Raw genomic sequence first — 13,788 nt, forward strand, 5'->3', positions numbered from 1 at the left:
TCTGAAATGTTTTGTTGATATATTAAATGTATGAAACATGTGCCCCTCCAGATGTTGTTGGACCCTGACTCCCATGACCCTGACCTTTGACTCTTGCTGGCTGGGGCTGATGGGAAGCAAAGTCTAGCAACAACTGGAGGGCCAAAGGTCACCCAACACTGATATGGATATGTATCTGATAGGTAGGTTGATTTAAAACCTACCCCCACCCATCCCCCAAATAATAATAATAATAATAATAATAATAATAATAATAATAATAATAATAAATTTATAATAATTTATACCCTTCCCATCTGGCTGGGTTTCCCCAGCCACTCTAGGCACCAAACCAAGTGGCAGATGTTGGTATTTGGAAGGTTTTAATAAGTATAGAGGGTTAATAAAAAGTTACTCTCTTTTTCAAACAACATTCAGACAGGGGTCCTAGGATGCTCAAAAGTAGGGCATAAATATTTGGATGGAGGAGAGTCATCTGTTATACATGGAAGCTGCATTTAGCTATTATGGATTATAGTTGATTTATCATTCCTTCCTGGATTAATCCTCTTTAGAACAAAACCTGTTAATCAAATGAAGGAAAATATATTTCCCCATGTGTATCTTTTGTTTAAGCTTTGATTCGGCACGGTGTTGGACATATGGAAGGGTACCTGTAGGTAAAGGTAAAGGGACCCCTGACCATTAGGTCCAGTCGTGACCCACTCTGGGGTTGTGGCGCTCATCTTGCATTATTGGCCGAGGGAGCTGGCGTACAGCTTCCAGGTCATGTGGCCAGCATGACAAAGCCGCTTCTGGCGAACCAGAGCAGCACACGGAAACGGTGTTTACCTTCCTGCTGTATTTATCGACTTGCACTTTGACGTGCTTTCAAACTGCTAGGTTGGCAGGAGCTGGGACCGAGCAACGGGAGCTCACCCCATCGCAGGGATTCGAACCGCCGTCCTTCTGATCGGCAAGCCCTAGGCTCTGTGGTTTAACCCACAGCGCCACCCGCCTCCCTTATGGAAGGGTACTTCTGCCTATATCAGTCAACCGTCCCTTTTCTCTCTTCCCTCCATCCCCCCACCATCCAGTTGTCATAGTGCTCTGCAGAGGTAGGGGCTTTTCTTAACCCCACTGCCACTATACATTTTACTCATCTGAGGCATGAGGAATTGGGGCGCTCCATACATGTGCGGTTACTTTTCTCCATACAGGACCTTTGTGTGGAGATGGAAGGATTAAGCTTGGAAGGATGACCCAGCTTAATTCTGCCTCTCTGCCATCTGCTCATGAGGAAACTATTTATTGCCTAATGGTTGCCAGGGTGCTGCCACATCATGCATGCAGATGAGCCATCAGTTGGATCCTGTTCATTGTTTTCTAGCTATTTTCAAAGAAGTGTGTCTGTATACTGTTGAGCCTAGATAGCTGCTGAGATAATCTGGAGCTGTGTCTCTAATTGTTTTGTTATCAGAATGGCATCATTTGGACCCTGCAGGGCCAAGAATAGAACTTTGGGTTTCCAGCCCATGCATCTGATGGGGAATTCTGTAGGAAGAAGCTTTAGATAGCAATACTGGATCCCTCTACTCTAGTGGCTATAATTTTCCCCTCTGAAATGGCAGGTGTATGTCCAGCAAGTCACACTTGGCTTCAAATCCCCCACATTTACTAATTTCAGAAACTATGGGGAGAAGCAGGCGCCCAGGCATTTTACGGGATCCTTGCCCCCTATAAACCCATGACAATATGAAGGTGCAGGAACAGAATCACTGCCTTTCCCCAACCAATTTGTTATTGACTGATCAGTGGTATATGCAATTCCCCCAAGAAGTATTATGAACTGGATTAGCAATGCACTCACTTTGGATTGTTATATAAAAGGCAAAAAAAGGGAGCATGAAATCATGCGCCTGGCCACGAAAGCAGAGTAATTAGATAATTCAATCATATGAAAAATTCAAGGCTTAGGACAGCAAATCCTATTTGGGAAATCACTTTTAATTTATAAACTGATGTTCAGCAATGTGGCCATGCCTTTGACTGTGTGCAGAAGAGAAATAGGAGCATCCAGATAAATCCAGCCTCTAGTAATCCTAAAATAAATAAAAAACTGAATCATTTTGTGTGAGCGTAAGAGATGTGGATAGGTGTGCAGCCGAAATTTCATACAGATTTAAAAACCTGCTCTTTGTTTTTAAATTGGTGCTAAAGAGTGGGTGGCGCTGTGGTCTAAACCACAGAGCCTAGGGCTTGCCGATCAGAAGGTTGGAGGTTCGAATCCCCGTGACGGGGTGAGCTCAGTCCCAGCTCCTGCCAACCTAGCAGTTCGAAAGCACGTCAAAGTGCAAGTAGATAAATAGGTACTGCTCTGGCGGGAAGGTGAATGGCGTTTCCATGCACTACTCTGGTTCCCCAGAAGTGGCTTAGTCATCCTGGCCACATGACCAGGAAGCTGTACGCCGGTTCCCTCAGCCAATAAAGCGAGATGAGCACCACAACCCCAGAGTCGGTCACGACTGGACCTAATGGTCAGGGGTCCCTTTACCTTTAAAGAGTGGGTGGGTGCCTTACCACCACTGAAGGTGCTCACTTTGCCAGCTTAGTTTTCAGATTTATAACATCCAAAGCTCCCTTATCCTGAGTTGGACTGGATATGCTCCTTGGCTAGAGTTGCCAGAGGTGGAACGCAAGACCTGTAGCATACAGAGCTCATTCGTTTGGCACTAAGCTGTGATCGCCCTTGCAAGTCACATCTTAAGTTCTGTAAACCGAAAAGTAAAATAAAAACCACACTTGATTTCCAGTGAGACCTCCCCCACCCCACCCCAAAAAGCAATAAGCACTTTACGTGGGTTGTAATGAAAAATGAAAGCAAGTCATTCAGGCATGTGGAATCTCATGCAAGTCAGGCTTGCACTCTTGATCTTAAAGCTCTTTCAGAGCTCATTTAGAATGGCAGCAACATTCTAGCAGCAGCTGTGATGCAACGCAGGCCGGGTGTGCATTTCTCCTGTAAAATGTGCGTTGTATTTTGGTACACTTCTTTGAGCTAAGGAACGTATTGCAAATGATGGAAAAGTGCAAAAAACCAAATGGGAACTGCATTCCAATTCACGTGGTAGTCCAGAAAATGTGAATCAGTGCAGTTGACTTTAAAATTCAGACTGACTGAAACCCTCTAGTAGCAATACTTCAGCCACACTCTCTGACCTGCTACCTGCAGGTCGAACTTTCTGATATGCAGACTGGAGTCCTCTGGCAAATGGCCTGTTTCTGTTAACACTCAGAAGAAGGGGTTTTTTTGAAGGCTCCTTTCGGCACCTCCTAAACTGGTTCTTACCAGTTTTTTGGTCAGGCCGTACGCTTGCGTAGTAACACTGGCCTTACTGATAATGGGTTTTGCAGAAGCTCTACCTCATTGTCCTGGCAGATTTGATAAGAAGGGTTCAGCAAATGTTTTATGCAAGTCAGGATAAAAGGAGCAACGTCGGAGGTCATGGGTCAGCAACTTGGCCTCTCCAGAGTCGCAGGAGCACTTGCGCTCCTGGTAGGGGGGGCGTTTATGCCTCTTTCCTCCAGGACTGCTGAAGGGAGAGCTTTTAAGTGCACCGGTGTGAAGGCTCTACAGTGCTTTTCAAGCAAGAGTGCTAGATAGCTGGTTTGCCCTTGAACTGTAATACAGACATCCCCATATGCGTGTTCTATTCACACACATGGCGGGAAATAAATAGAATCATACCAGGAAATGGTGGGAAAGAGCTGGAGAGTCCTTGTGGTTCACGGGGAGAGGCCTGAAGAGGGTGTCAGTGAGGGCAGAGGAAGCCCCCAAGAGACCTGAAGCGCAGGGGGGCTTTGTTTAGGCTGCTCAGTCTCCCTGCCTAACAGCTGACACACGGAGTAGCGCAGCAGCAGCAGCCAGTTTTCCAGCATCCTCCAGCCGGCCCCAGAGCTTCAACTCTAGTTGAAAAGAGAGTTGTATGGGGAGAGAGGGTGGGAGAGAGAGCTGGAGAGTAGGGGGAAATAGACATTTAGAGGGTTTTTAGAGGGTGCTCCCCACTTATGCGTGCAGGGGTCCAGAATTTAACCCCCACGTCATTGTGGGGACACCTGTGCTTGCCTGGATGTGGAGGAGTGTGATTTTCCACATGGCTAGAATATGTCCTGTTGTGACTCTTGCTTTTGTACATCAGTTGCCTTTGGCTCCACTCATCATGGGCATATTGCTGCCCCCGACAGATTGCCCTTTGGCTGGAAAGAGTCCCCAAGTCCCATGTGTCTGGCCTAGGCTTGACTTATTTAACCGTCCAGGAAATCCACAGTGGCAGCCTGCCCCCTTTAATTTGGCCACTGGGCCAGTTGACATCATGTCTGTGTGTACAATCCAGAAGTATGTCCTGCTTGCTACGGTAGAATGTTTTGGATAAAAAGCAGCGGCACCTGTGTCATTTAGCATGTAGTGTGCCAGCTTCAGCTGGGCCACCCACCCACATGCACACAAAGGCACCAGGTTTTGGAGCTCAGTCCCAGTGCCCAACTTCACTTAAGCAGTGTCGATGAGGCTGCAGGATGCCTGCATGTAGCCACCCTCCGAAAACTTTGCTGAAAGCAGGTAGAAGGTGCTTTCCCCTGCCCCCTCCCTCTTGTAATGCTAGACCTCAAGGTCACCCTGTGCAATTGATTGGCAGTAGATTCAGGACAGGCGAAAGGAAGTGTTTCTTCGCACACAAAGGCTAATTGAAATTTTCTGCAGATCAGCAAAAGGGCTCCTTTCTGTGGGTTGACAGAATCAGCCAGCCCTTGAGTCTTATGAGTCTACTATCAGCCAGCCCTTGAGTCTTATGAGTCTCTATGACATCAACTTCTAGAGACCAGAAAGAGTGTGCTGCAAAGGCCTCCACAGACCCCCTTGCACCACTGTTTGGGTTTCCATCTGTAAATTATACGTCCCTTTGTGAACAAATCTTGTTGGTTAATTGGCTATGGAGCTTGCTGCAACAGAATACAGAGAGGGCCACTAGTTTAGAGAGCCTTGAAAGTAAATGAGGCAAATTATATTTCAAGGAGCCCTCAAAAAAGAGACAGTGGTTTCTGCTGAACTCCTAGTGAGAGGGGGGGTCCAGGGGGAACACTGGGAAATGGAAAAAAAGAAATGGTTTCGTGGTGTAGTGCAAAAGAAGAGGGGAGGGATTGGGTAATAGGTGCAGCAAGAAAGGGATGGCAGAAGCTGTGGAAAGAATATTGGAGGTGGGTGTGGGAAAGGGTGGGAATGGGATGATTATATAAAGATTATTTTTAATGGACGGATATGTATGGTTTGAATTGGGTACAATAAATGGAATTCAGTGAATTGTCCTGGGGATTCGGCTTCAGAAGTAGGGGGGATGAGTTTAAATAAAATAATTAAAAAGAAGGAGGATAGATCATTTAAGATTCAAAATATATTGCATTCCTGGTAAAAAAATAATAAGTTAAGAGAAGAAATATTAGATATAAGAATCATAAGTTAGAATTGAATTAAGGTGGGGATTTGGAAGAGTAGAAATTGAATAAATAAATATATAATTATATGTGTAAGGTAGTAAATTTAAATGGGTGCATGATGTATGAAAATAATGTGAAAATTGCTTTAAGGATAATAATTAGGGAACCCGGGGGGGGGGAATTGGGGAAGTCCAAATTTCTATGATAATGGTTAGAATTAAGAGATTTTTCTATTTGTGTATGTTTTTCTTTTTTCTTTTCATTTTTTTCTTTATTGGATGTAAATGAGTAAAATTTGGTTATGATGTTTTTTCTTTTTTGTTATTAATGGGACGTGATTTTTTTTTTTTAGGAAATGAGGCAAATTAATGGAGGGCCAATCTATCAAAGGGTAGCAAGCAAGTTTGGGTGGCTAGATGGAACCCCATGTTCGGATGCACCATTTTCTAGGGAACAGCAGTGTGGGCAGTCTTGTGCTCCTGGACTTCCTGGAGGAGTGTGGTTTAGGCCTTGTGGGAATCAGGATAACTGGACACAGTGGTGTGGTTGGGTTGTTTTAGGCCAGGAGTGGGGAACTTTGGGCCCAGCCTTTACTGCTTACTTTACCATGGGTTAAACCAGTGCTGTTGTGTTCGGAGCTCCCCCTCCACATTCTGCTGAGAGGGCCTTAGAAATCAGTCCTAAATTCCTACCCCTAAATTCCAGCACCATTTGCTGGACTAGGTGGGTCTTCCAGCAACCTGGCTTGATGCTGCTGCAGCGGTGCGCAGAGATGACATTGCTCCTGCCAGCTTCTCTGTGTTTTCTTCCCAACCTGCCCCGACCTCCAACCTTTCTCCCTATCTAGGGTGTTTTGAATTGAAAGACAACAGCCGGATTTTGTCATGCACTTTTCCGTGTTGTGATGAAACCATTTGAGAAGAGGAGTCACTAGAACAGAACGATCTGTTTATGTCGTCTTCTGGAAGAGCAGCTGCTCAGTGTTGCTGGATTGCAAAAGGCAGTGGAATCGTTGCTGGTGGTTTTTAGTTGTGCCAGACAATGCCACATTAAAGAGCCCACATTAAAAGCTCCAGGCCCATGTGAAATCGTGCTGAAGTTCTGATGGAACTGAACACGCTCGAAGTCAGGTGCATGGTGCATAAGCCAACTTTCCCCCACCCCTTCAGCTTCTACCTTCTCCTTGAAATAACATTTATTTGTGTGTGAAATTGGAGAGAGAAGATTTTATTGTTTTCTTTTTAAAAACGGAGGGGGGAAAGTGCATTCAGCTGCAGGATTGTTTATCCGAACCCAACTTCTGAGCAATATGATGCATTCAGATCCTAGGGACGTTAGTCAGGCAGGGAAAATTGAAGTTGATTTCTTTTGTGTAACAGCTGCACAACCAGGAGGCGCTACGGGCCATGGTGAAGAAAGCGGAGCTGGAAATCAACGGCAAGGTGATGGAAAGAGCGAAGAGGCTGGAAGATCCTGTGCAGCGACAGCGCCACCTGGTGGAGCAAGAAAGGCAGAAATACCTACACGAAGAGGAGAAAATTGTGAAGAGCTTGTGGTAGGTGAAAGGGACTTGTCCCTTGTCTTTTGAAGTGGGGTTGTTCAGAGAAGATGAATGCATAAGAGCTACCCCCTTATGAGGAAAGGTTGCAGCACTTGGGACTTTTTAGTTTAGAGAAAAGCCGAGTAGGAGGTGAGACGATGGAATTTTATAAGCCTATGCACAGCACTGAGGAAGTGGATAGAGGAAAGTTTTTCTCCCTCGCAGCCCATGAATTCTTGGACATCCAGTGAAGTAGGATGTTGGAAGGATACAGGACATATAAAAGAGATGCAGCACCTTGTTAATGATGGCCACCAACTTAGATGTCTTTAAAAAGAGATTGGACAAATTCATGGAGGAGAAGACGATCAGTGGTTACTAATTCCAATAGCTATTTTCTGCCTCCGTATAAGAACAATATAAAAATAAGGTAAAATACAAAATAAATAAATAAATAAATACTTTTTTTTAAAAAAAGCCTAATAAAACCCATTCTTATACATGTGCAATTAACATTTGATAAATGGCTTGAGGAAAGCCTTCCTAAACAAAATGTATTGGACAGAGAGATGCATGGAGTTATTCTAGGTACACAAAAGACATAGATAAGAATCAAACAGGCTGGAGTCTTACCCACAGGAGCCAGTGTGGTGTAGCGGTTAAGAGCGGTAGACTCGAAATCTGGTGAACCGGGTTTGTGTCTCCACTCCTCCACATGCAGCTGCTGGGTGACCTTGGCCTAGTCACGCTTCTTTGAAGTCTCTCAGCCCCACTCACCTGACAGGGTGTCTGTTGTGGGGGAGGAAGGGAAAGGAGAATGTTAGCCACTTTGAGACTCCTTGTGGTTGTTGTTTAGTCGTTTAGTCGTGTCCGACTCTTTGTGACCCCATGGACCAGAGCACGCCAAACACTCCTGTCTTCCACTGCCTCCCGCAGTTTGGTCAAACTCATGTTTGTAGCTTCAAGAACACTGTCCAACCATCTTGTCCTCTGTCGTCCCCTTCTCCTTGTGCCCTCCATCTTTCCCAACATCAGGGTCTTTTCCAAGGATTCTTCTCTTCTCATGAGGTGGCCAAAGTATTGGAGCCTCAGCTTCACGATCTGTCCTTCCAGTGAGCACTCAGGGCTGATTTCCTTAAGAATGGATAGGTTTGATCTTCTTGCAGTCCATGGGACTCTCAAGAGTCTCCTCCAGCACCATAATTCAAAAGCATCAATTCTTCAGCAATCAGCCTTCTTTATGGTCCAGCTCTCACTTCCATACATCACTACTGGGAAAACCATTGCTTTAACTATATGGACCTTTATTGGCAAGGTGATGTCTCTGCTCTTTAAGATGCTGTCTAGGTTTGTCATTGCTTTTCTCCCAAGAAGCAGGCGTCTTTTATTTTCGTGACTGCTGTCACCATCTGCAGTGATCAAAGAGCCCAAGAAAGTAAAATCTCTCACTGCCTCCATTTCTTCCCCTTCTATTTGCCAGGAGGTGATGGGACCAGACTCCTTAGGGTAGTGATAAAGCGGGATATCAAATCCAAACTCCTCCTCTTCTTCTTCTTCTTCTTCTTCTTCTTCTTCTTCTTCTTCTTCTTCTTCTTCTTCTTCTTCTTCTTCTTCTTCTTCTTCTTCTCAGTTCCTTGGGACTGAATACCACACATTACCATAGGCTACATCCATACTGATTTCCCAAGCGCAGGATCAGGGTTTATATTTAATGCCCAAGTGGGGGAGAAAATATTTTCACGTGCGTGGGCTCTTGCACAACATGTATAGCTCTCAAGCGATTTCCCAGTTGATTTTGGCTTGACTGATTTAGACACGTGGATGCACGCAGAACATGAGGCTGCATGATTTGCAGCCTTTTAATAGGAGATGATGGATCGGGGGTGGAGGGTGAGATGTGTAGTGGCTAGAGCACAGGTTCGGATGTGGGGGAAACCCAATGCAAAGATACATTCTCATCTCTGAAGTCCAGTGAACATGAAGCACAATTGCGATAGCACTTTTAAAAGAAGGAAGGAAGGAAGAAAACAAGAAGAGCCTGTTGGGTGAAGCCAGTTCCCATCTTTGTCCTGCGTTCTGTTCTCAGAGCCATCAGCCTGATGCTGGTGGGAAACCCTCAGCCCTCTTCCATCCTGCAGTTGTCCAGCCACTGGTATTGAGAACCATTGCTGCCTCCAGCTTGTGGAGGTAGAGCGTAGTCATCAAGGCCTAGTAGCTATTGAAATCCCTCTCCTCCACAAATTTGTCTAATCCTCTTTTGGAGCCATCCAAATTGAGAGCCATCATCCTTCAAACCTAAGCAACATAACAAAACCCCCAAATTCATTCTGTATTTGTTTGTGTGTGTGTGTTTATAAAATAAAAACAAAACAAAATCTCAACAAAACTAAACAGGTTTTGTTTTCAATGGGACTAACTTCCTGATTAAGTGAGCTTTCGACAGCAGCCCAAGAGTTTACAACAAGACATTTCTTGATATATTTTAATTGATTTCTTGCTATTGACTTGACCATCAGCTTAAACTACCTTTCTGTGAAGGTGACGGATACCTTTGCTGATTAAACTGCAGCAAAATCAATCCCCTGTCCAAATAATTCTTCAGTGTACATTTTGTTAAGTTACTCATTAGCAAATTAATTGTTTTATTACTCCTCACAATTTACAGAATGCTGCGTCTGCAGAATGGCTTCTATTTTCAAGGGTGATTTTATTATCAGCTTCTATGTGACATTTTCAATCCTAGTGCTTTAGAAATTGTGTCATTTTTTGCCATTTCCAGGGATAGCACAGGATCCTAACCCCCTTCTTTGAAGGCTTGTGATTCTGGAGTCTTGCCATTATCTGAATCAGTTAATGACAGTTCAAGCTATTTCGAATGATTTTTAAAACCTTGCTAAGCTATACAGTGTTCTTCAACCTTGGGTCCCCAGATGTTGATGGACTACAACCCCCATCATCCTTGACCAGTGGCTAAGCTGACTGTGGATGATGGAAGTTGTAGTCTATCAACATCTGGGAACCCTGAGCTACAACTACCCCACACAAAAGAATCATCAACACTTGCAATTATATTGATTAAAAGGTGAAGTATTCTTGCGCTGCCTTAGTTTCACCTCTTCTGAGCCTTAACCTTCCTCTACACATCTTTTCTCTTTCTCCCACTCTCAACTCTGACCTCACCCTTCTTTTTTGTGCAAGAACATCTGTATCTGTGTTCTATAGAGACCCTAATATGCCATGGGCACTAAATATATGTTAAGCAATAGTAATATAGCTGGCAATTACCACAGTGAGACAACATAGTAGTTGGGCAGGAACAGTGCAAATGGAAAAGTGTTAAGTGACTGCATCCTTGCTTCTTGTATTTGACTGGCTACTCCAACTATCACATACCCCTCTGCCTCCATATATTTTTGCTCCGAGAGGTGTTCATAGGATCTGTCATCTGTGCTGTGTGTGCCTGTGTTAAAACATTTTCTATAGTTGTCAGCTCTTGGATGTTCTAGTTTTACAGTATTTTACTGCCGCAGCGTGTAAAATTCTTGCAGATCTTTTCTTTAAAATAATATAAAGCATTTTTAATTTGTTTTGGAGGACACCCCCCCCCTTGTGGACCAAAGGCTTGCTTGCAGCAATTGTATTTGTGCGTATCTCAAATGAATCACTGAAATTAAACCGAAATGCTTGTATTTAAGCTGATTATGCTCCTTTGACTTCTGATAGGATTAAATCAGCTTAGGCTGCAATACAAGCACACATTATTTGAGTGGCAAAGCATCACTCATCATTTTCTTGGCCAACATGCCTATTCCTCTCAGAGAGTCCTCAAAGTCCTGTGAATTTGCCACAACAGCTGGCTGTGCAGGGTGCTCATGAGTTGGTAGATGGGATGGCATAACCTCGCCTTCTCTCCCAGTCCCACCCCAAAGTAGTTTTGCAGCTTGATCAACTTACAGTTGCAACACAGACAGATAGATTTGTGCAGAGTTGGAAAGATGTATTCCTTCTCTCTCTCTCTCTCTCTCTCTCTCTCTCTCTCTCTCTCTCTCTCACACACACACACACACACACACACCAAAAACACCTAAGGTGAGATACCAGTGATTCCCATCCAGGCACTGGCAAGCCTCAGACCTGCTTTATCTTCAGGAAGGTGGTGGCTTTGGGTGCCTTCAGATCATTTGCAACCCTTTGAAGGAAAATGCAGTGGAGAGAAGCTGAAGCAGGAGAAAGACTGGCGCTGCCGCTTCTCTGCTCCAAATTCCTTTCCCAAAGCTGCTTTTCTCTCAGATAAACAGCTGTTGGGCTTTAATTGAGCTGACGTGTGTACAGTGGTACCTCGCTAGACGAATGCCTCACAAGACGAAAAACTCGCAAAACGAAAGCGTTTTGAGATTTCAGTGGAGACTCGCAAGATGAAGTTTCCTATGGTGCGCTTTGCAAGACGATTTTTTTTTGTCCCATAGGGTGCCTCGCAAGACGAATTTTTTCTCCCCGTCTTGCGAGGCACCCTATGGGAAACCGCACTTCAATGCGTTCCTATGGAAGCCGCTTCGCAAAACGAATTTTTCACTATACGAAGCGACTCGCGGAACGAATTAAATTCGCCTAGCGAGGCACCACTGTAATGTGTAGTTCTGCCCTGCAAAGGAAGTGTATACATTGCACTGAATTTCTTTCCCTGGGACATTGGCAAGTACTGCTCACTTGCTGACCCCTAGTGACTGTTTTTGAGACATTTTCAAGTTTCTCGTTTCCTTTTCGTGGTTGGTTGTGTTTTTCTTACCCGCATTCTAGTGACCAGGCAGATCGGCTGCTAGGTTCCTGTGGATGTTGGAATACACACACACACACACCCCTCTTCATTTCAACTGAGAAAAAGGCAACAAATCACACACAGCTGAAGAATCTTGAGGAAAATAATCTTAGGCTGCAATCCTGCCTTGGAGTCAATCCCATTGAGCATAGTGTGGCTTAGTTCTGAGCAAATATGTATGTTTACGACTGCACTGGATATATTCATTATCGGATTTGTTTATTCTGTCAAAGGCTTAATCAGAACACAAAGCAAAAAATAGCACAAAGCAGGAAGAATAGCCCATATATATTTTGGGGGCTTTGGGCTGTCTCATTTGGTATGTTTCACATATGTTAATAAAAGAAATGTGATTTATTATTTTTAGAAAATGTACTTTAGCAGAGATTTGCAATTGTATATTCACATCAGCCCTATGAGTTCCATCATTATTAATGTAAAGAGCTTCGCTGCTGCCACATACCGTATTGGCCTGAATATAAGCCACACTTTCCCCCCATATTCCGACCGTGAAAAGTTAAAGTGCGGCTTAAATTCACGACCTTACAAAAGTTGGCTTTTAGGATATCGCGGCTAAAACAGACATACGGTAAAACACACACAAAAAAATGTTTTCTTGCCGATTTGCAAGCTTGAGATGGTTCATTTGCCATTTATGGGTGTGAGTGCCTGCGGAATTGTAGCAACTGAATAACGATTTGCGATTTTAGTGATTGTACGGTAACTTTTGTGGGCTTGCAAGATCAAAGGCTTAAATTGGCTCGGAGTTACAATTCTACCAACCATAGCAATTTTCAGCCTGTAACCCAATTTTAAGGGGGCGGCTTATATTTGGGTATTGTCTCCCCCGCAATTTTTTTTAAAAGGTGCTGTTTATTTGCAGGTGTGGCTTATATTCAGGCCAATACGGTATACAAAAATTATGACAGTATCCCAAGTGCTGAGAATGGATTTTGTCCCTAGTGTTGCCACAAACAAAGCCAGGGTTCAACTCTTGTTCTCGCTTTTTCAGTGAGCTGGAAAGTTTTGTTGAAGATCTGAAGAAGGAATCTCTTACAGCCAATAGGATTGTTACACTGAAAGACGTTGAAGATGGGGCTTTTCTTCTACGGCAGGTTGGAGAGGCTGTCGCCACCCTCAAAGGTGACTTCCTTGCTTTATTCTTTTATTTCTTAAATTTGTAAAACCACCCTTCATCCGTAGATCTCAGAGCCGCTCATATAGTCCATTTGGAGATTTTCTCCACCTCCACCTCCGCCTCCCCCAATTTTTATTTTGGGGAGTGTGTGGGGGGGTGTTAATTAGGCCCATGTTGGTCTTCCTCTCTGTCTTAAAAATGCTTTATGACTCTTGTTTTTGCAGGTGAATTTCCAACACTGCAGAATAAAATGCGGGCCATTCTCCGCATCGAGGTGGAAGCTGTGAGATTTTTAAAGGAGGAACCTCATAAACTCGACATCCTACTGAAGAGAGTTCGCAGCATGACCGATATCCTCACCACCCTCCGGAGGTGATACATTTTTTCCTTCTGTTTCTTTCTTTTTTTTTTTTTACATTATTCCGGACACATCATTGGCCTGGTGCCATTACAAATTAGATAAATGTTTTATATATGTTTCTATTGTTGATGTTTTTCATGTTTCACAGGAAGTGATTCATGAATAGAATGGAATGGTGTGAGTGAGTGAGTGAATCAGAAAGAGGGTGTGGTTTTCTCTTATCCTCCTCCTTCCTTTTGTTCTACAGCCCAAAGAGTTCAGATGAATATTCTTGGAGGATTCTAAGCCTCCCAGTCCTCTTTACCCTAGGAGTAGTTCCCATTCGAATTCAATAGGACTCACTTCTGAGTAGATATGGTTAGGCTTCTTGCACTGTAGGTGTGTGAGATGGGCCTGATGTCATGGTTTGGCACCAACCTACACAACAGGTGTCTGTGGACCGATAAGAGTGCTCAGTGGTGGAG

The 13,788-nt window shown here is 44.1% G+C and overlaps 1 protein-coding gene across 27 annotated transcripts in view; it reads left to right on the forward strand.

Moving 5' to 3' along the window:
- The window catches only part of KIAA1217 (KIAA1217 ortholog), a 333,401-nt gene that overhangs the window by 305,636 nt on the left and 13,977 nt on the right, over positions 1-13,788 (forward strand). For all 27 annotated transcript variants that reach the window (XM_035129887.2, XM_060280831.1, XM_060280846.1 and 24 more), the window contains 3 exons: positions 6,849-7,024; positions 12,838-12,968; positions 13,188-13,335. In XM_035129887.2, the coding sequence (XP_034985778.2) occupies positions 6,849-7,024; positions 12,838-12,968; positions 13,188-13,335 (455 nt within the window). The remainder of the gene's footprint in view (positions 1-6,848; positions 7,025-12,837; positions 12,969-13,187; positions 13,336-13,788) is intronic.

The sequence above is a fragment of the Zootoca vivipara genome, chromosome 12 (assembly GCF_963506605.1).
Source record: "Zootoca vivipara chromosome 12, rZooViv1.1, whole genome shotgun sequence".
NCBI lineage: Eukaryota > Metazoa > Chordata > Lepidosauria > Squamata > Lacertidae > Zootoca > Zootoca vivipara.